Raw genomic sequence first — 19,730 nt, 5'->3', positions numbered from 1 at the left:
GCTGCGTGCACTACACTGAGAGGCCCGTGGCAGCTGCGTGCACTACAGTGAGAGGCCGGCCCGTGGCAGCTGCGTGCACTACAGTGAGAGGCCGGCCCGTGGCAGCTGCGTGCGCTACACTGAGAGGCCGGCCCGTGGCAGCTGCGTGCGCTACACTGAGAGACAGGCCCGTGGCAGCTGCGTGCATTACCCTGGGGCTAGAGGCCGTTGAATGGGAAGAGTCCGGTTGCGGGCTGCATTGCAGATGTGGGAGAGAGGATGATGGATGACTTAGGGTCCTGCCGTGTGCCAGCAGGAGTGGGATGCAGAGCCCCTCCCGAGAGGCGGGCACTTAGTGGGTTCACGGCTGCCTCCTCAGATGGGGAAGGAGTAGCTCCAGGGCGGCTGGGTGCATGGGTGCAGCCGGAGGAGGTGGAGGTAGGAGGTAGGAGGTAGGGCTGGGTCTCGCAGGAGGAAAGTGGACATGGGGTGTGAAGGAGAGCAGGTGCAGGTATAGTGAGGCCCCAGCTGACGCCATGGTCATGGGTTCATACCGGTCCTGGGGTCTCTGGTTGTTGAGGGTTTCTTTTATCCCTCCTCCACATGTCACCACCATTAAAACCCCAGTGAACTCTTTCACACCCACGAGAATGGGTAGTACATAGAAAATAGACTAAGAACCTTCATACTCTGCTGGGGGGGATATAGAATTGTGCAGCCACTTTGGAAAACTGGCAGTTCCTTAAAACTTTAAATACAAATTTACCATATGACCCAGCAATTCCATTCTGAGGAATCTACCCAAGAGAAATAAAAACACTTATCCACACAAAGATCTGCAGATGAATGATCTGAACAGCATTACTCCTTCAGTGGGTGAGTGGATGGGCAGGATACGGTAGGTCTACACCGTGGAATATTCTTCAGCAAGAATAGGGCTTGAGTCCGGTTACAGACCACAGCATGGACACACTCGGGAGTGTGCTCAGTGAAAGCAGCCAGACGCAGTGAGGGACCTTGTGCGATTGCGTTTGCACAAAATAAGCCAGAGACGACAGAGCTGTCGAGACCCAGTAGCCAAGTGGTTTCCTGTGGTGGGAGAGGGCAGGGAGGGGCTGATTGCAGGTGAGCGGGAGAGACCTGGCGGATTTGTGGTGCTGACAGCACAGCTTGGGGAGGGAGACTTTCATGAGGGGCAAAGTACGCCATGATAGCATTATTTTTAAAACAAAGTTTTTAAGCAGGAAAGTGACGTGGGGTTCACCGCCTGACACAGGTGGGTGTACTGATGGACTGAGAATGAAAGAACGGGGGGAGTGCAGGTCTGGGGAGCGAGAGGTCTAACCACCCGGAACCTCAACGGTGGAAATGAGGGAGCAGGCAGACGGGCGGTGCTCTGGGGGTCAGTCAGGTGTGCGGACTTGCAGGATGGTTTGCTTGGAGCAGGAGAGTACGCGTGGAGGTGGGACAGTCGGACAGGGAAGAAGGAGCAATGAAGGCCCGTTCTGTGCTGGGGGAGGGACACTGGAGTGTCTGCCGGCCTCCCTGGTTATGGCTCTGGGGTATCGCCTCTGGAGTCACCTCGGGTTAAGTACCGTTGTGGGGGGAGCACCTCGACATCTACTCCCCAGCAGGTCCGAAATAAGTAACTGCAGGTGTTACCGTTAGAATAGTTGAGAAAGACGGGCGCCTTGGTGGCTCCGAGGTTGTGATCCCAGGGTTCTGGGATCGAGCTCCGCAGGGGGAGAGAGCGCATGCACACACATAAGCACTGGGGAGAGGCAGCCCCCCCCCCACTGAGCAGGGAGCCCCACGGTCCGTTGGCACACAGCCCCTGGTGTTACCCCCATGAGCGTCCCTGCGACGTGCTGTTGGCTTGCCCCAGAGTGAATGGTCCACGAGAGGGAGGCTGGTGCTGGGAGACTTCACGCCATGGCCTTTGGAGCCCCGTGCTATTGCCTCCGCCATGCTCTGTTGGTCACACGACAGCCCTGTGGAAGGTGGTGTGACGACGAATGCCAGCAGGGGAAGGTGATCGTATTGTCTGGAGGCCACCGAGCACAGAACGTTTGAGGGACGGCTGGTGTGCCTCTGCGTCGCTCCTTGTAGGCCACTGGGAGTTACGACAGGCTTAGGCACATTTGCAAGTTAGTGCTTCTTAATGACAACTGTCCAGTTAACAGTGACGTTTTGTTCTTAGAGCATGCTTATTTGATAGTTGCTTTTAAATTTAATACTGAATGGGCGCCTGGGGGCTCAGTTGGTTGATTGACTGCCTTCGGCTCAGGTCATGATCCTGGAGTCCCGGGATCGAGTCCCGCATCGGGCTCCCTGCTCGGCAGGGAGTCTGCTTCTCCCTCTGACCCTTCCCCCTCTCATGTGCTCTCTCTCTCTCTCATTGTCTCTCAAATAAATAAATAAAATCTTAAAAAAAATAAAATTTAATTTAATACTGAATTTTCAAGTCTTAGAATTAAAAACCCAGTAAGACCACTGAGATAATAACCAAAACAGTAGCCCCTTGCCCTACCCTGAATTTCTACTCTGCAGAGAATACCATTTCTGATACTCTTGGCTGTTTCTTACGGTACCTTCCTCTATGTTACTAAAAAGCCTAGCTTATACGCCTGTGTTTTGATTTTCAGTTACAGACTTCTAACTTTCTACTGTGGAAAATAAGAGGTTGGCAATTTTCTACATATATCCCAGGTGCCTTTTCTTAGTTATCAAGCCAGCATTCCAGGTTTATATTTTGATGGCCATAAATGTTCCCAGCCAGTCTGCGTAGTAAATGACGATTGCATCTTGTTTCTCTTACAACTTTGTGTTTTTTCCTTGAAGTAATGATTGTCTTTTTCTGTTTGCTAAGTTTGCTGTGTCTCTATCAGTAATTCCTCTCCAAGTTCTCTAGAAGAACTAACTCCCGGTAGAATCAGGTAGTCTGGCAGTTCATTTTTCCCTCTTCTGTCGACAGCGTCTCACCTGGACTTCCTTGCCTGCCGCACGGGGGACCCCACTGTGTCCTAGCCTGTGTGCTGTTCTGCGCTCCACTTCTTCCCATAGCGTCCGTCCCAGGAAGCACAGTGTTGGAGGCCTTGCGTGATTGACGCGCGGCTGCCCACGGACAGAGCTCTCTGGGCTGGAAATGATTTTCCCTTGGTGTCTCGAGGGCCTTGTTCCGTGGCCTCTTCGCCCCTCACCCAGCCCTCGAGCAGCCCAGGCTGTCCTGCGTCCCAGTCCTCGCCTTCGGTTGCCTCTCTCGCGTGTGGGCAACGGTTATCCACGCACTGTTGGCCACAATCCTTTGAGTTGTGCTTCTCTTTGTTCCTGTGGGTTTGTGACTTTATTTCTTTACTGTTCTCTTAGTGGGTTTCAAAAGCGAATGGACATAATTGCTGGAGGTTGCCATATTTTATTAGAAATTGAGTAAATGCTTTCTGTGAAGATCTTTAAACAAAAAGTATTCCTGACATTGTTTTTCCGGGACAGTTAACCACATAGAAAACTGGTCTGTGTATTTGCTTCTCTGATGTTTTCCTCCTCATTATTTCCAAGTGTTCTATCAAAAAATCTCTCCCCTGCAGTTCCCCTTGCTTTGGAGGACTTTGTTGTGTTTCTCATTGAGGTAGGATGACAACTCATGTGTGTTTGTGGGTTTTATGAGTGTTGGGTACTCACTCCGTTAGGTGGCTGGTGTGCCTGTTTTAGGCAAGAACACGAATCAGCTTGAGTCCGTGTAGTAAATGGCAAATACAGGCGTTCAGTCCAGTGTTTCTGGTTATGTAGTCCTTTGTCTCCACACTTAAAACCTCATTCATCTTTAACTTGTGTGAGTTAAAATTTCAGTCCTAAAAGTAGGGACAAAATCATAACCCACTTTGTATTTGTCCGCCAGTTAACGACATTTGCTAACCTTTTGTTTAAAATACTTCACCATCTCTGGGGGCGCAGTCCGTGGGCGTCTGCCTTCCGCTCAGGTCATGGTTCCAGGGTCCTGGGATTGAGTCCCGCATCGGGCTCCCTGCTCAGTGGGGAGCCTGCTTCTCCCTCTCCCTCTGCCTGCCTGCCTGCTTGTGATCTCTCTGATAAATAAATAAAACGTTTAAAATAAAATAAAACATTTTGCCATCTCCGTAACCTATAAATACACTTTAGCATACAGCACTGATGTGTGAAAGGACTTTCCAAAGTAATACTCTCAGTGCCTTTATTATATCTAATAAAATTAACAGTAATTTCTTCCTGTGATCTAGAACCCGGTTCATATTCAGATTTCCCGTGTCTCAGGCAGGTTCGCACGGAGCACTTGGTTGCTGCACCTCGTAAGTCCCTGGCGGTCTGTCAGGCTCGCCCTCTTTCCGTGTTCCGTGCCATTTGGGTGTGGGGGCAGCCATGTGTGTTGGTCCGGTCGCTCCTTCACAGGGTCCCCTTTCTGCTGCGCTGTCCCTGTTTGCTGTCGGTGGGAGGTGGGGTTGGCTGTCTGGACGTGCGGACGTTTGCAAGAACCCTGGTGGTGGGGCTTGGATCTTTGCTTTCCTCAGAGCAGACAGTGTCTCTCCTGTCCCGCATTTGGAGATGCTGGTGGTTGTCGTTGGTGCCCGCGGGCTCCATCCGTTCCAAGTTCTGTGACCATGTCTCACTGAATATTCCAGCGCTGTCCAGGGGCTGCACGTGGGAGATGCTGCGAATGACACCCTCCCCTTCTGTGTTACTAGCTCCCACTCCTCTGTGAGGAGCTTGCTCTTGGCTATTTGGTTCCTTGAATGAGGAAGGACGAGATCGATGATTGATCGTTTCCCCCGATGTGAGTTTTCAGGGTCATGAGTTGCTCTAGGAACTTGCATGGCCATCGATGAAGGGTTTTTTAAAGAGTCCTTATGAGCAAGGGCTGTTTTTGTGTTTGATGCATGTCAGTGAATTGGATGCTCACACTGACCCACCAGCGTTCCCTGCAGCTTCTGACACAGGATGTCCTGGGCCTATTTCCACCCTTTCCCAGACGTGGGAGGAACTCTGGGGGGAACGCAGGTGCTCTCCTCCTAGTGGGAAAATAGTAGTTAGCGAAACAGCAGGCCGAGAGGCTGGGGGGCCCCTGGTGGATTGTCATTGGGGCATTTTCACTCAACAGAGCTGGAAACACTTATTGTTTAGAAAGAGAGAAACAAACTGAGTTTGTACTTAGGATTCCAATTGAAATGGAAGTTTGTTTTTTTTTTAAGTTAGCCACTCTGATTTTATACTTCTGTGTCATTACTCTTAAAAATCCTGGTTTCCAGCCACAGGAACACAAGTGCTTTTTGCCTCCTCTCGTCACACGTGGGACTTCAAGCTGCACCCTCTGTACTACTAATACCTGAACATACTTTGTTTTCTTTGTGGATCTTTTTGTCCTTTTTACACATCCTGCCAGGGAGATGCAGCCAAAATGTTGTGGGAATAGATACTAACTCTTCAGTTTGTCCTTTCATTGTTCTTTCTTGGGGTTGGGGGGGAGTATATGTTAATTTTATTTAATATATTTTTATACTTTAAAAATATTTAGTAATATTTTAAAGTACATACTTAATTTATACTTTAAAATTTTGTATTTGTTATGCAGTAATTTGTATTCTTACACCTTTTTTAATGCCTTTTCTTACTGAAATGGTGGGGTGCTGTAAGCATGGTTTTGCACTGCGTTTTCTCGGAATGGTACGTTCTGGAGATCACTCCTTATCGACATGCAGACATCTTCATCCCTTTAGACAGCTGCATGGTGGGCCGCTGTGTGGGCTGCCGGGAGTCTGCAGCCAGCCCCATGCTGAGTCAGTCTTAAATCTGGTGTGAGACTTGAGTATGATTGAAAACTTAACGGTGTTGGGGTCTGTGTCTCTCTGATACACTTAAACGAGGACTCAAGGGTGAGTGACAATTAGCATGAACTGAATTTGACTCATGTCTAAGCACCCTGATTTAAACTTAACCACTTTTGATGGAAATCTTTAAAATTTATTACAGATTTCTGTACAGTTTAGGGATGTTTTCATTATTATATTTAATTCCCATTTTCTGTGTCTTCCTGAATGTTAAGTATTGGTCAGTCTCATGTGCCCATTTCAGAAATGTGCAGCTCTTTCAAGAATGTTTAATCTCTGCTTTTTCAGCACCTTGGCTGACATATGGGAAAGTCAGATTGATAGTAAGCCTGATATTAACATAAACGGTGTTTTCCTCCGTGTTTACTGAGACTGAGAAAACAGTGCAGCCCTGTCTTTATCTCCTTGCTCTTGTGACTTCTATGCAGTTAAGACTACGCTCTTAGTAACAGTAATACTGTCTCTGACTCAGATGTGCTGCCTTACTCAATACGGGTCCTGTTGGAAGCTGCTGTGCGGAACTGTGATGGCTTTTTAATGAAAAAGGAAGATGTCATGAACATTTTAGACTGGAAAACCAAACAAAGCAATGTCGAAGTGCCCTTTTTCCCTGCCCGTGTTCTTCTTCAAGATTTTACGTGAGTGATAGAGCATTTCCTTCTTAAAATTCAGACTCCCTGATCGTTGGCTCTGTTTTTAATTCTGAAGAGTAGTTTATAAATTTAAAGAATTGTCCTTTCTAAACTAAAGCCATTCATTAAAAATGAGGCGCTTGTTTCTTGCACTGTTTATTGAAAATCTGCTTTTGCGGGACTCTGCCTGCTTGTTGTCCCCAGTTGGTGAGTGGGCTTCTCAGACAGACATTCAAAGCCTTATTGCCCAGCTGCCATACCTGTGCCTCTCCACGCCGCCCCCATCACAAGAGATGCCCGACTCTTCTCTTTCCCTCCTCGTCCAGTCTGTCAGCAAGTTCTGTGGACTCTGCCTTTGAGACGTGTCCTGAGCCCACGTACCTCTTACTGTCTCCACCCTGTCCCGGTCCTGCGCCGGGCGCTCTCAGCGGGACTACAGCTGTCAGTGTCTCTAGCCAGTCCCCTCCTCGCACACTTACAGTCTGTGTCGTCTTTTCACGGTAGATCACGTGACTTAATTATAAATGGTAACCAGGGCCTGTCATTCCCCCGTACACCAGTGAATGTCCATCACACTTGGAATAAAATCCGGAGTCTGATCTGAGTCCCCAGGAATTGTCTATTGGAAGCGTTTGGAAGGAGCTGTAGGAGTTAGGTAGATAAATAACAGCGTCCCCCTCACTCACCCCCTCAAATCTGGTTTGCATGCCACTGTTCTTTATACCCTTTGTGCACTGCTATTACAGTATTTACAATACTGTTCTGTGGTCACGACCCCATCTTCCCTGCAGACTCCTGTTTCTGACCAGCCATGCCTCCGGTGTCTGGAGGCACATAATCTAGTCGAGAGCCCGGAGTCCTAAGAAGCCTCTGGGAGGGAGGGGAGTCTCATGAAATTTAAGACAGGGGAGGAATTCCATAGACAGTTTTCTGGAAGGTTCCTTTTGCCTCTAAAAGTCCTCTCTTGTGTTATTTGTGACACTCAAGTTCTCAGTGACATTAATGCTAATTCTCATGAAACCAGGATATGTCCAACTTTGGATAACAAGTATGTAATCTAACGCGAGTGCAAACTAGAAAGGGATACGCTTAGATGTAAAACTGAATAAATGTATCTTATTTGAGCATATGAACGTACAATTCAGACCATAATTCCATCATTCTTTATTTTTTAGTGGAATACCAGCAATGGTGGATTTTGCTGCTATGAGGGAGGCAGTGAAAATTCTTGGAGGTGACCCGAAGAAGGTCCACCCTGCCTGCCCGACAGATCTCACAGTTGACCATTCTTTACAGATCGACTTCAGTAAATGGTACGTGAGTACAGGTATTTGTGAAGACAGCTGTGCGAGGTAGCCAGCCAGCATCCAGCCCCCACCCTGGTTAGAGGAAAGGGAGCAGAGACTGTGGGTGCCTGAGTGAAGGCTGCCCCGTTTAGTATACATTGATGTAGGAACAGCTGGTGAAGTTTATGTACTGATGAATTTTTTTAACGGAGTCTGAATTTAAAATGGTGTTCATGCTTGTAGATTTCTGCTGCCGTTTTTGATTAAAATTATGAGCCAGAACCTGCTTTGTTTAGTGAATTTTTCTTCATTATCTTTTGTTTTTTAATCTACTTGCCTTCGAGAGAGAATCTAAAGACGGGAGCCATGAATGTCTTTAATTAATTGGTGATTAAAATCACAGTGCATATTAAAACTACGTTTTCCTCCCACTGAAATACACGTCTGTTTAGAAAGTCCCTGTGACCAAGGTCAGACCAGAGAAAACCTAATTTTCTTGTGATCTTTCACACGGACCAAGACGATTGTTGCAGCTTGTGATCTTTCACACAGACCAAGACAATTGTTGCAGCCCGTGAGCGCTTTTGCCCTCTAGATTAGCACTATGGCTGTGTGCTGCTTTTCAGTTGTTACATGGGGAAAAACCCACTTAGGTGCTTGGCTAAAAGTCATTTAAATTGTCATAGAAGTAGATGAAAATGATTTTCTTGGGCACATAGGATTGTGTTTTCATCTCCATAAATTTAAGTGACCTATTTCTGGTTTTTTTTGTAATCTAAGATTCGCTTTTGAAACCTAAGTTAAATACTGTATTAACGTTTGAACAACATATACTTAGTTCCAGATGACTTTGCCAAGTGTGTGCTTTTTGAAAAGCTAAATTTCTGTCACTTAAATGGTCTTATTCTGTTTCCTCTTTTGGAATGCTAGTGCAATACAGAATGCTCCAAATCCTGGAGGTGGCGACCTGCAGAAAGCAGGAAAGCTCTCTCCACTCCGAGCACAGCCCAAGAAGCTCCCCTGCAGGAGCCAGACCACCTGCCGAGGATCGTGCGATTCTGGAGAGCTGGGCCGAAACTCAGGAAAATTGTCTTCGCAGATTGAGAACACACCCATTCTCTGTCCTTTTCATTTGCAACCAGTGCCTGAGTATGGGATTTTTTTTTTTTTTTTTTTTTAAATATTGATCAGTGCTGGGTTATGTTTCAGTTACCGAAATGTCATTTGTCCCCTTCCCCTCCTGGTTCCTATGACCTCGCGGCCTCCCCCTGCCCCAGATGAAGCCAATTAAGATGGTATTCCCGTTACTGATTTCTATTCCGGAGGAAGAAAGCCTTTCTTAAGATTTTTCTATAAATATATTTAATTTTTGTGACTAATATAAGCAGAAAAATGGGATCCATCTTAAACTCTGCGTTTTTTTATTTTAATGAATCTGTACCATTCACATGTTCTTTATTCGTTCACATTGCTTTTGTGAATTCCCTATTTATAGTTTTAGCTTTTCTCTCCTACTAGATTTCTTGTTTTTTCCAATTGCATGAAGAGCTTGATGTTATAAATATCACAATGATAAAAAGCTCTTTTAGTTAAGCAGTTGCCTCTCTGGTGCTATGGGAAGCAGTGAACCTGCCCAGAAAAGAATTCTCTTTTTAGGAGTTGGTAAAATTTTCTAATAGGTAGTTTAAAAAAAAAAAAATTCTAGACTTGAATTTTTGTGTGCTATAAAGATTCCAAAGTCTGTTATATTTAAGAGTTATGTTGTTTACCCCATTGTTAGTAGACTGTCAGAAATTTTTTTAATTTAGTAAGAAAATGACATCCTTTTTCAAATTAAAAAAATGTAACACAGTTAAGATTTAGAATAGCTAAGAATAATATCCACACATATCTTATCCTAAGAGCCACATGATACGTTAATTCATGTGTCCGTAAACTGGTTCTTTCAGATTCTCTGTGGTTGTACAGCTGGGGGCTCACTATTTCCAGGAGGCCTCCGGTCACAGTGACCTCACGCGCTCTTCCTTTCTGGGAATTCAGTGTAATCTGTAGGTTCCTTGCTATCAGATTAGGACAGTTTTATGTAAACAGCCCTTGTTCCTGCTACCTAGTTGTCCTGGTTGTTAGGTGCATGTTGACATTTGAGATGAGCATCCCTTTTTTTTTTTTTTTTTAAGATTTTTATTTATTTGAGAGAGAGAGCACAAGCAGGGGGCGCAGCAGGCCAAGGGAGAGGGAGAAGCAGGCTTCCCGTTGAGCAAGGAGCCCAGTGCAGGGCTCGATCCCATGACCTGAGCCGAAGGCAGCTGCTTCACCAACCAAGCCACCTGGGCGCCCCAAGCTTCCCTTCTTAACACAGAAATTAACTTCCTGAAAAGGGCGACTTACTGATTACAGTACAATCTGGTGTAACATTTCCCCCTAGCTTTGACTCCACATCACAAAGCATTTGGTTGGGTTGGACTGTAGTCTCTTGCTGTAGGAATGTAGGAAACCGGTGGCTCCCTTCGGTGCTGCGGGGCCTTGGTGCAGTGTCCGTTGCAGACCCAGACAGGGAATGGATGGGTAGGAAATGGGCCTGGAAATCACTGCCTAATCTGAAGTCGGGTTCTGAGCTCATGAACGAGGGGCACTTTGTAGCCATATGCGCTATGGGACGTACAGTAATCGGACTGGCTCCCTGAGTCCTGAGGAAAATCTCATCGAGATGTGCTGTGGCATCAAGGGATCACTCAGCAGTGAATTAGTCAAGGAATCTTTGTGTTTTTTAAAAAAGTTGACAAGGGGCGCCTGGGTGGCTCAGTCGTTGGGCATCTGCCTTCGGCTCAGGTCATGATCCCGGGGTCCTAGGGTCGAGCCCCGCATCGGGCTGCCCGCTCAGGGGGAGCCTGCTTCTCCCTCTCCCACTCCCCCTGCTTGTGTTCCCTCTCTCGCTGTGTCTCTCTCTGTCAAATAAATAAAATCTTAAAAAAAAAAAAAAAGTTGACAAGTGAACATCTGTAATTGTCTGGACCCTGGAGGTCACATATAATTTAAGTTGTATTGATATCTTAGTCAACACTTGATCACCAGCTGGCAGGAAACAGCTTAAAGCTGCTAGAAATCATTTTTTATTTTCTTTTTATTTTTTTAAAGATTTTATTTATTTATTAGCACGAGCAGGATGAGGGTCAGAGGGAGAAGCAGACTTCCCGTGGAGCAGGGAGCCTGATGCGGGACTCGATCCCAGGACCCTGGGACCATGACCTGAGCCGAAGGCAGACGCTTAGTGACTGAGCCACCCAGGCGCCCCTAGAAATCATCTTTTAAATGTCCATTAGATAAAAATAGCTTCCTGAAAGTGACAGTGTTTACTGCTTGGAGGTGGATTGTTTTTACCTCTTAGTTTACATAGTGCACATAAAATATGTTTATACTCCACACAGAGTAAACTGCCATTTATGCAAAAAATAGAGCTTTCCGTTTTGGGTGAGATGAATGTAAGCATTTTTGCTCGAAGCTTTCTACGCGTGCCGAGCAGAGGTGCAGCAGGCCCAGGTGGGAGGAAGTGCGCGAGGCTGCTGCATTATTGATCGCTGCAACCAACTCACATAGCGACCGACATATGTCAGTACAGTTGGGGGCCCGGGGATGGATGAGCCCTGGACGTGGCTGCCATGAGTGCTGTTTAAAGCAGAGCTTCTTTGTTGAAAGAAAACAGCTAATTCTGAGAAGTCTAGTAAATTGCTGTTCCAGAAATTTTTTAAAACGTGTTTGTGTGTGCGTAAGAACGAATACTTAGAAACAAGGTAAGTCTTTTCTGTAATACATACATTTAATGCAGGCTCTTCTTCCTTTTAGACCTGAAACAGTGTTAAAAAACCAAGAAGTAGAATTTGGCAGAAATCGAGAGAGGCTTCAATTTTTTAAGGTACACATGATTTGGGGGGATTTTTTTTATATTGAAATTAACAAAATATTGGTAAGTTTGAGTTTGGGGTTTTTTTGTTGTTTTTTAAAGACTTTATTTATTAGAGAGCATGAGCAGGGGGAGGGGCTGAGGGAGAAGCAGGCTCCCCACCGAGCAAGGAACCCGATGCGGGGCTCGATCCCAGAACCCTGGGATCATGACCTGAGCTGAAGGCAGACGTTTAACCAACTGAGCCACCCAGGCGCCCCTAAATTAGTAGTTTTTAAACGCTTTGTGGCAGTAGAACCTTTTCTCCCTTCAGATAAAATCCTGTTGGAAACCCCAGTATATAAAATAGGATGAAACCAAGTGGCTATCATTTGAGGTTGTGGGAAGGCCTTGTGCTTGCCCCCCCCTTCCTGTCCAGTCCTTGGGGCGGGCATGGTTGAAAACTATCATTTATCTGGACTAGTAGAACATTTGTCTTTGACTTAATTTTGCTTTAATAATCTGCAAAATGAGTATGTTTAGGGTTGGTATCTTTGTATTTGTCTTCGTGTGTCTGTTGTAAACTTTGACCATATTGAACATCGGTAAAATGTTTTTAGTGTCAGTATTGACTTATATTTTGATTGTGAGCACAAATTGATATACCAACATTTGGATTTTTTAAATTTAAACATGATATAGTGGAGTTCAAGAGTTTTTAAGAACGTGGCTGTAATCCCTCCTGGAACTGGAATGGCTCATCAAGTAAACTTAGAGTATTTGTCGAGAGTGGTTTTTGAAGAAGACGACTTCCTCTTCCCAGACAGTGTGGTTGGCACCGATTCTCACATAACCATGGTGAATGGCTTGGGCATTCTGGGGTGGGGTAAGTAAACCACTAACTATATTTGATTTGAGGGGAGAGGGTGTCAGGAACATTGTAAAGGAGCGTAGGTAGCTGGTCTTCATAGGCTCTTTGAGGCGGTTTCCTCCCCTGTGACAGCGGCGACAGGACGACTCTGGACCCGGATGTTTGTGGACAGTGTGCCCCACGCAGCACTGCCGCTGTGGGGTGATCTTGGGGACGACAACTCCCTGGTCCAGGTCCTGTGGGACATCTCTTGGCCTTCTTTAGCGCTCCACATTCCTTTGCATTTTATACAAGGCCTTTTACAACCTGCTGCCCCTGGCCGTCTGCGCACGCGCCTTAAAGACGAGTCATGGATCCCCTGGAGGGTGGGATCGGCTTGGCCTGGGCTGTTCCATCTGGCAGAATGCTCTCAGTCTCTTACAGGGAGTTAGAATTGTTGACTCTTTTGTCTTTATCCTTAGACTGAGCTTCCTGAGGGTCACAGGTCCTGGCTTCTGTTCTTTCTGTATCTTGACAAGCACAGTACAGTATTCAGCATAATAAATATAAAATGTTTACTGAATTTAATAGAAAGGTAAACACCAGCTTGTTTCAACCATGTGAGTGGAGTCATTCTTTTGAGGAGATTGGGTCCATGTCCACAGTAATAGCGGCAGTGTGGTGGCTGTGAGGTGCTTCGTGAGTAAGACGAGCTCATGGGGCACTCAGAGACTAGATGTTACACGGAGACCTTACGTAGACAGTACATAATCTTCAGATGTGCTCACCGTCTGTCTTTATCACTTCAGGGGTTGGAGGCATTGAAACCGAAGCAGTCATGCTGGGCCTGCCGGTCTCTCTTACTCTGCCGGAGGTGGTTGGGTGTGAGTTGACCGGCTCATCCAACCCTTTTGTCACATCCATAGATGTCGTGCTTGGCATTACAAAGGTAATTGTGTCAACCGTGAGATGTAGTGGACATTGCATACAGGGGCCCTGTGAGGGCGGCGTTGGGTTCTACACCGCTTCCTCCGTGTGGCTTTCTTGGCCACGGCCTTGTAGTGACCATCATGGGAGCAGCCACAGATACAGAACCCTTCCTTGGCGCTAGGAAGTACAAAAGTGCGTGCCGTGCTGTTCCCTTGACCTGATGCCTCATTCATTCCTCGTTACAAGCCTGGAAGAGCGGTACCGTGACCAGCGCCATATCAGTTCTGAGAAAACAGAGACGGTCAGGTTTAATGACTTTGCGGCAGAGGGTCACCGGGCTGAGCAGTGAGTGCTCAACAGGACGCACTCGGGCTCCTAGCTGTTAACACTTGCTGATCGTGTGGATTAGAGAGTCCTGTTTAGGAAAAGTAATTGCATTTTTTTTAATACCTAACTGAATTATTTGCCCTTTAGAAACTGTTTCTCTCCTGGGGAATATGGACTGTAGAAGTGTGCCAGTGTCAAGATTGTCTCTTGGCTGTTTTAATACTTCTAAAGGATTATGGAAAAACTTAACCTGTATTTTTAAAATATGGACTGCATGCTGTTTAATACATATACTCTGGAGTTTCCTAGTGAACTCTCCATCCTAAATTTCTGGTTTTCAATAACTTTATTTTAATGATTAAGTCCATTTTGTTAAATACATGAGTGTGGGAACTCTCCCGCATACAATGCCAGTTTGGATCCTGGAGTCTTCACTTTCCTGGTTAGATTATTGGTCTGAAGGCTTTCGAGATTCTCTGGAGGGGAAGAAAGGATCCAGCCGCCTGTCGGCATTTAGCATGGAGCCTTCTTCCCTAATTGAAAACATGTTGACACCTTGCAGAAGTCATTGATTTGGTGTATGGGACAGAAAGATAAGAAATTAAATTGAGAATTGCAGGATTATTCCTAAAGGAAAGGAGTATCTTAATATGGTTTTAGAGAAATCCGTATTTTCCCTTGGGTAACCTGAGAAGTAATGGCACTTTTTAGACCCCTCTGGCTATATTTTTTTGTAACAAGATTACATGTCTATTTTTAAATTTTGGCGTGTTGATACAAAACTTAAATTTATCACGTATGTTCACATTTATTAAATACTTTCTCCCCGGAGGTTCTGTTCTTTTCATTATCTTTATAGGATTAATCCCATATTATTTTTCAAAATGTGTATTGTGGCACCTTATGAATTTGTTGAAACAGCCTTTAGCTTAGTGTATCCTATGTGTGCCACTTTGATCCTCAGAAGCACAACCATGAGTATAAAGAAACATCTCAGCCTTTTATCCAGGAGTGGATTAAATGACCCCTCGCACCTCTGCAGTGTTCGAGCTGAATGTTACTCTTGGGTTGAAGGTGGTTTCGTTCGCGGTACCTCCCTAGGCGTCTCCTCCCCCAGTCTAAGGCCGTGTTGTAGTTAGGCGAGCCGCCGTTGTGGGCACTCGGTAATAACTCAGAAACGTGACTTTACAAGGACACTTTACAAGTGTGAAATCCTGTCAAAATGAAATTTACCAGTAATGAACGATGCTGTAAATATGTGGACCAGGGTTGGAATTCGAAGAATTTTTGTAGCCAATAGGTATTTTTTTGTCTAAGTACAGTTTCATCAGCGTGTTCGTATTTCATCACATCTAAGACGGCATCAGTGGTTAGCACTGTTTCGTGTCCTCTAAGAAAGAAGAAGGGCTGCAAGCTACCACATGCTCTGTCGCGTCTGACGTTCACGTGTGGATCTAGCCATTTTCAGCCCTTAAGCCCTTTCTGTCCTGCCCGACGGTGACATTGGGCTGGTCTTCTGTGTTTGTCCTAAAATACCTGCAAACCCAGAGTGAGTTGACATTTGATAAGAACAGCAGAGAACCTCTTTCATCCAGTGTCGCTGGTAGGGGTTAAAAATTAGATTTTGTGCTTTTCAGAGAATCCATGTTAATCTTACTAATTTTGTGTGCGTTTCTGTGTATCCCTTTATATAGCACCTCCGGCAAGTAGGAGTGGTTGGAAAGTTTGTTGAGTTTTTTGGAAGTGGAGTTTCACAGTTATCTATAGTGGATCGGACCACAATAGCAAACATGTGTCCAGAATATGGTGCTATCCTCAGCTTTTTCCCTGTTGACAATGTGACATTAAAACATTTAGAACATACAGGTAAGAAGATGAAAGATCATTAGGATAAATGTGTTACACGTCCAGTGTGTCTGTCTGAAATATTTCCTAATAAACAACTACCGTGTGCATGGTATTTAATGTTCAGGAAATTATCTTATTTTGAAATAGTGGCTTTCAAATAAACTGCCTCAGATGTCTTTTAAAGAGTGTTGTGCCCTCCAAACCTAGTCCCTCCCATGTGACCGATTTACAGTGACTTTGAGGGAGGAGTCCCGCTACTGGTCTCGGTCCACTGCTTCCAGGACGCATGGCCCTCGTAGCGGCCAGAGCTGCAGTTTGATGGGGGCAGGCGTGTGCGGACTCACGGTGTCCCTGTAACGGGAGGAGAGGGGCCACCAGACAGAAGGGTCTGGGGACCCGTGCTCTGTCTAAAGAGTAACACCATTTTGTGAGCAGCATAGGGTTCCAGGTTCTAGATCTTTTTTGTAGCCTTATGATAAACAGGAGATTGGATCCTCTTGTATTGAGGACTTAGTGTAGAAAGATCTCTAAAACCAGAAGGTGCTCCTGTACTCCCCTCACAGCCCCCATGTCCCTTTTGTGAGAGACCTTGCCGAACTACTGGTCTCTGATCATAAGTACATTTGGGGGATAGAGTCTAGTATTCTTCACTTGGCGGGGCAGGTTTAGAAGTTAATAGGTCAGATGGCAAAATGGATAGTTGGTCATTTGGAACGTTGGAATGGTTCTCATCAAGTGCAGAACTTTCTCTAAAGGGGATTTGGTGGATAGAACATTTAGAGAGAAATGATGGAGGTGCCCTCCTCTCTTGCATGTTAATATGATTTATGTATTAATGATCTGTTGGTATAACAAATTTTCCTAAAACTTAATGGCTTAAAACAGCAATAATCACCTAGGGCTGCACGGTGTCCGTGGGCAGTAATGTAGGTGGCATGGCCGGCACAGCTCGTCTTTGCTCCATGATGTCTGCAGCCTCAACCGCGAGCCTCAGAAGCTTGGGCCCAGGGTCCTGAAGGTCACTCACCCGTCAACGGGTGCTTCGTAGTGGCCAGAGCTGCGATTTGAGAAAGGCCACATCTCCCACGTGGCCTTTCTCACGTGGTGGCTCTTCCAGGGCAGGGTGACCTGTGAGAGTGAGCGTGCGCCAGCTAGCCAGCCAAGGGTCCCGTAGCTCAGGTCCACAGGGTCGATTCTGCCCCTTGATGGAGGGATGTCATTGTTACATTGTAGGAAGAACATACAACTCGGGGGGTATACTGTTAGGTCAGTTGCTGGAAAATACGATCCACCACTACTGTGTACTTCCCACGAGGCTTGCAGAGAACTGCCTGTAGTTAACATCCAGATTCTTTTATCTTCTGGAAGATCTTGTTAGACCTCTGTCTTTCTGCTCATGAGACGTCCTTAAGCTTCATTTATGTTTTCATTTTGATTTTTATATTCATACTGGAAAGTAATGAGTGTCCTTTGTGATGGGTGTTATATTCAATGTTACTGATTCATCTTCTACAAACAGTGTAGATTTTGTGAGTTTTATAGAATGGGCTCAGTGTTTCTCATCTTGTCTCTGATTGAGTAACTTTTAAAGGGGGGCTACAAGTTTTCATGAAGGGTAGAATTTTTACTACTCTTGAGAGTAATATCAGTTAGCAATTTGTAAAGAACTGTATTTTGAGTACTTAGTAACGTGCAGTGTCTCTTGCTCATTGGAATTCAGCACCTCACCCCCAAAGAGTTCAAAATTTCTTACTGTACTTTTGTCCTTGTTAATTCTTTCTAGGTTTTGACAAAGCCAAACTCGAGTCAATGGAAACATACCTGAAAGCTGTGAAATTGTTTCGACATGACCAGGATAATTCAGGAGAACCCATGTACTCCCAGGTGTGTGTGGAGGAGCCCCTCACCACCTGGCCACTTGGGTCGGGACACAGCTTTGCAGCCTCTCTACCTCTCTGTGCTCAGCTCGGAAATAGGAAGCTGTTCTGAAGGGATCAGATACATCAGACGGAAGGCATCAGAGTGGTTTCAGGCGCCCAGGAAGTGCTCAGCAAATGCCGACTATCGTTACCATTTAACCTGTTAACGTTACTTGTGACTCCGCTTAGATTTTATGCATTAAGTTTACGTAGATTTCTGTTAACGAATTTTACATTTTATTAAGTCTGAATTTTTAATATTTAAAACACAAAATTGACTCCTCATCTCTCACTCTGATCTTTTTCTACTTTATGGTAAGAGCACCGTGATGTGCTCTAAACCTGTCTGTTCCAGGGATACCTGCATCTGGTTAGCGTCTGCGTTCTGTAGAAATTGCCATGTAAGGAGTTTATAGTGATGTGGTCTTAAATGTTAAAGATATTCTGTAATCTAGGCTTGCATTTCTTACCTGTTGGAAATTTGTAAAGTTCACTTTTAGGGCAGTTTGAATTTTCGTGACCTTCCTTTTCTAGGAGTGTGTCAACATCTCAAATTACTTGGTGTTGTTGAAGGTCTGGTTAACTGTTAAGCTGTTTTCTTGGGGGGAATCATTCTCTGCTCCAGCTTTATTTTTCCTCATAACATGTATCCGTGCCTGAAATCTACTCATTTCTGTACTCGTTTGCCTCTCCCCCCGTCCAGAAGGCAAATAAGTTCCCAGGAGAGGAGCTTTGTCGGGTGTGTGTGGTCTGCAGCTCCAGCCCCTAGAGCAGTGCCCGGCGCGCAGCAGATGTGATGGGTGGACCCAGCGAGGCCACACAGGCATAGTGCAGGCCAGTGTAGCGCCTGTAGGACCTGAATCCGTGTGAACTTCGGGGAGATCTTTAACTTGACTCATCATTTTCTGGTCCCTTTCAGCTCTGCTTATTTAGTGCTTTTAAAGACAAAGGGAAAGAAGAAGAAAAATGAAAACTCTCGCATTGTATAGTAAAAAGGAATAAATTTGCTTATTAAAGACCTGACCAGATAAATAAAACTAAAGCCCATCAGGACTTTGATTTCAAGACAAACTCATTAAGGTGTAAAGACAGGGATCATCTGGATCCGTAAAGTGAAACTACAGTGCAGTGGGTGTTGTTGTTAGGGTCAGTCAGAGTAGACAGGACTGTGAAATATTGGTGAAGCCCATAGTGAAGAGAATCTTCATTTGAACTGATTATACCCAAATAAAATGGACAGAGGAAAATGGTAGAAATGCCAGAAGAAATGCACAGAAACCTAGTTTGGGAGGTTGGGTTTTAAGAAAATACGGGTTTTTTTTTTAACAAAGGAATAAAAGCGTGGCTTTGCTGGAGCCTGGCCAGCTAGACACCTTGGAACTAGGAAGAGAAGAGTCCTTTTGCTGTGTCCCTCCAGCACCTGTGCTGACCAGACTCGGCACCCTGCATGCTGAGGAAGGAGCAGTGTTTCCTGAACCCACCTCAGTTGTCACAGAGCAGGGAAGGGTGAATTTGGAGCTCAGGGGCAGTAGACCAATAGCTGTCACAGGCACCTGCTTTATCATCAGGCATCTGTGACGTTAGGGGGAAAGAAATCGGGGGAACAAGATACTCTAGACTACACGGCTGGTGTTGGGCAGTTTGCATATTGATCTGAGCTCGCTTTTAGCCAATGTTTGTATGTTCTGTTTCACAAGTTAATTGGGATTGTTTTAAAATCTTCATTTCTGGGAGTGTAGATCACCATTACAACAAATGTGGATGTATTTATTCTGCCTTAGTAGTGCTAAATTGCAGTCTGTACCTAACAAATTCTCATTCCTTGTTTTTCTCTTCCCTCTCATCTCTTAGGTGATTCGGATTCATCTGAATTCAATAGTTGCATCTGTCAGCGGTCCAAAGAGACCTCAGGATAGAGTTGCTGTGACGGACATGAAACGTGATTTCCAAGCTTGCTTGAATGAAAAGGCAGGTTCCTGCACCACCGCCTTTGTCAGTACTTGTGCTGAGTGATAGAGGGGCAAGTACTTCTTGTGCTGGGTGTTAGAGGACCAAGTACTTCTTGTGCTGAGTGATAGGACCAAGTACTTGTGCTGGGTGATAGAGGACCAAGTACTTCTTGTGCTGAGTGATAGGACTAAGTACTTGTGCTGAGTGATAGAGGACCACGTACTTCTTGTGCTGAGTGATAGGACCAAGTACTTCTCGTGCTGGGTGATAGAGGACC

The 19,730-nt window shown here is 45.5% G+C and overlaps 1 protein-coding gene across 2 annotated transcripts in view; it reads left to right on the top strand.

Annotated features, from left to right (window-relative positions):
• IREB2 (iron responsive element binding protein 2) overlaps positions 1 to 19,730 on the top strand; it is a 42,113-nt gene that overhangs the window by 7,745 nt on the left and 14,638 nt on the right. For both annotated transcript variants that reach the window (XM_025893038.2, XM_073882130.1), the window contains 9 exons: positions 6,307 to 6,472; positions 7,642 to 7,779; positions 8,683 to 8,901; positions 11,593 to 11,662; positions 12,332 to 12,515; positions 13,289 to 13,428; positions 15,431 to 15,602; positions 17,368 to 17,468; positions 19,355 to 19,471. In XM_025893038.2, the coding sequence (XP_025748823.1) occupies positions 6,307 to 6,472; positions 7,642 to 7,779; positions 8,683 to 8,901; positions 11,593 to 11,662; positions 12,332 to 12,515; positions 13,289 to 13,428; positions 15,431 to 15,602; positions 17,368 to 17,468; positions 19,355 to 19,471 (1,307 nt within the window). The remainder of the gene's footprint in view (positions 1 to 6,306; positions 6,473 to 7,641; positions 7,780 to 8,682; positions 8,902 to 11,592; positions 11,663 to 12,331; positions 12,516 to 13,288; positions 13,429 to 15,430; positions 15,603 to 17,367; positions 17,469 to 19,354; positions 19,472 to 19,730) is intronic.

Source organism: Callorhinus ursinus, unplaced genomic scaffold (genome assembly GCF_003265705.2).
Source record: "Callorhinus ursinus isolate GAN/ISIS: 27379988/994484 unplaced genomic scaffold, GSC_fseal_2.0 scaffold45, whole genome shotgun sequence".
NCBI lineage: Eukaryota > Metazoa > Chordata > Mammalia > Carnivora > Otariidae > Callorhinus > Callorhinus ursinus.
The sequence above is the reverse complement of the archived record's forward strand: the minus strand, read 5'-3'. Positions and strand labels throughout refer to the sequence as shown.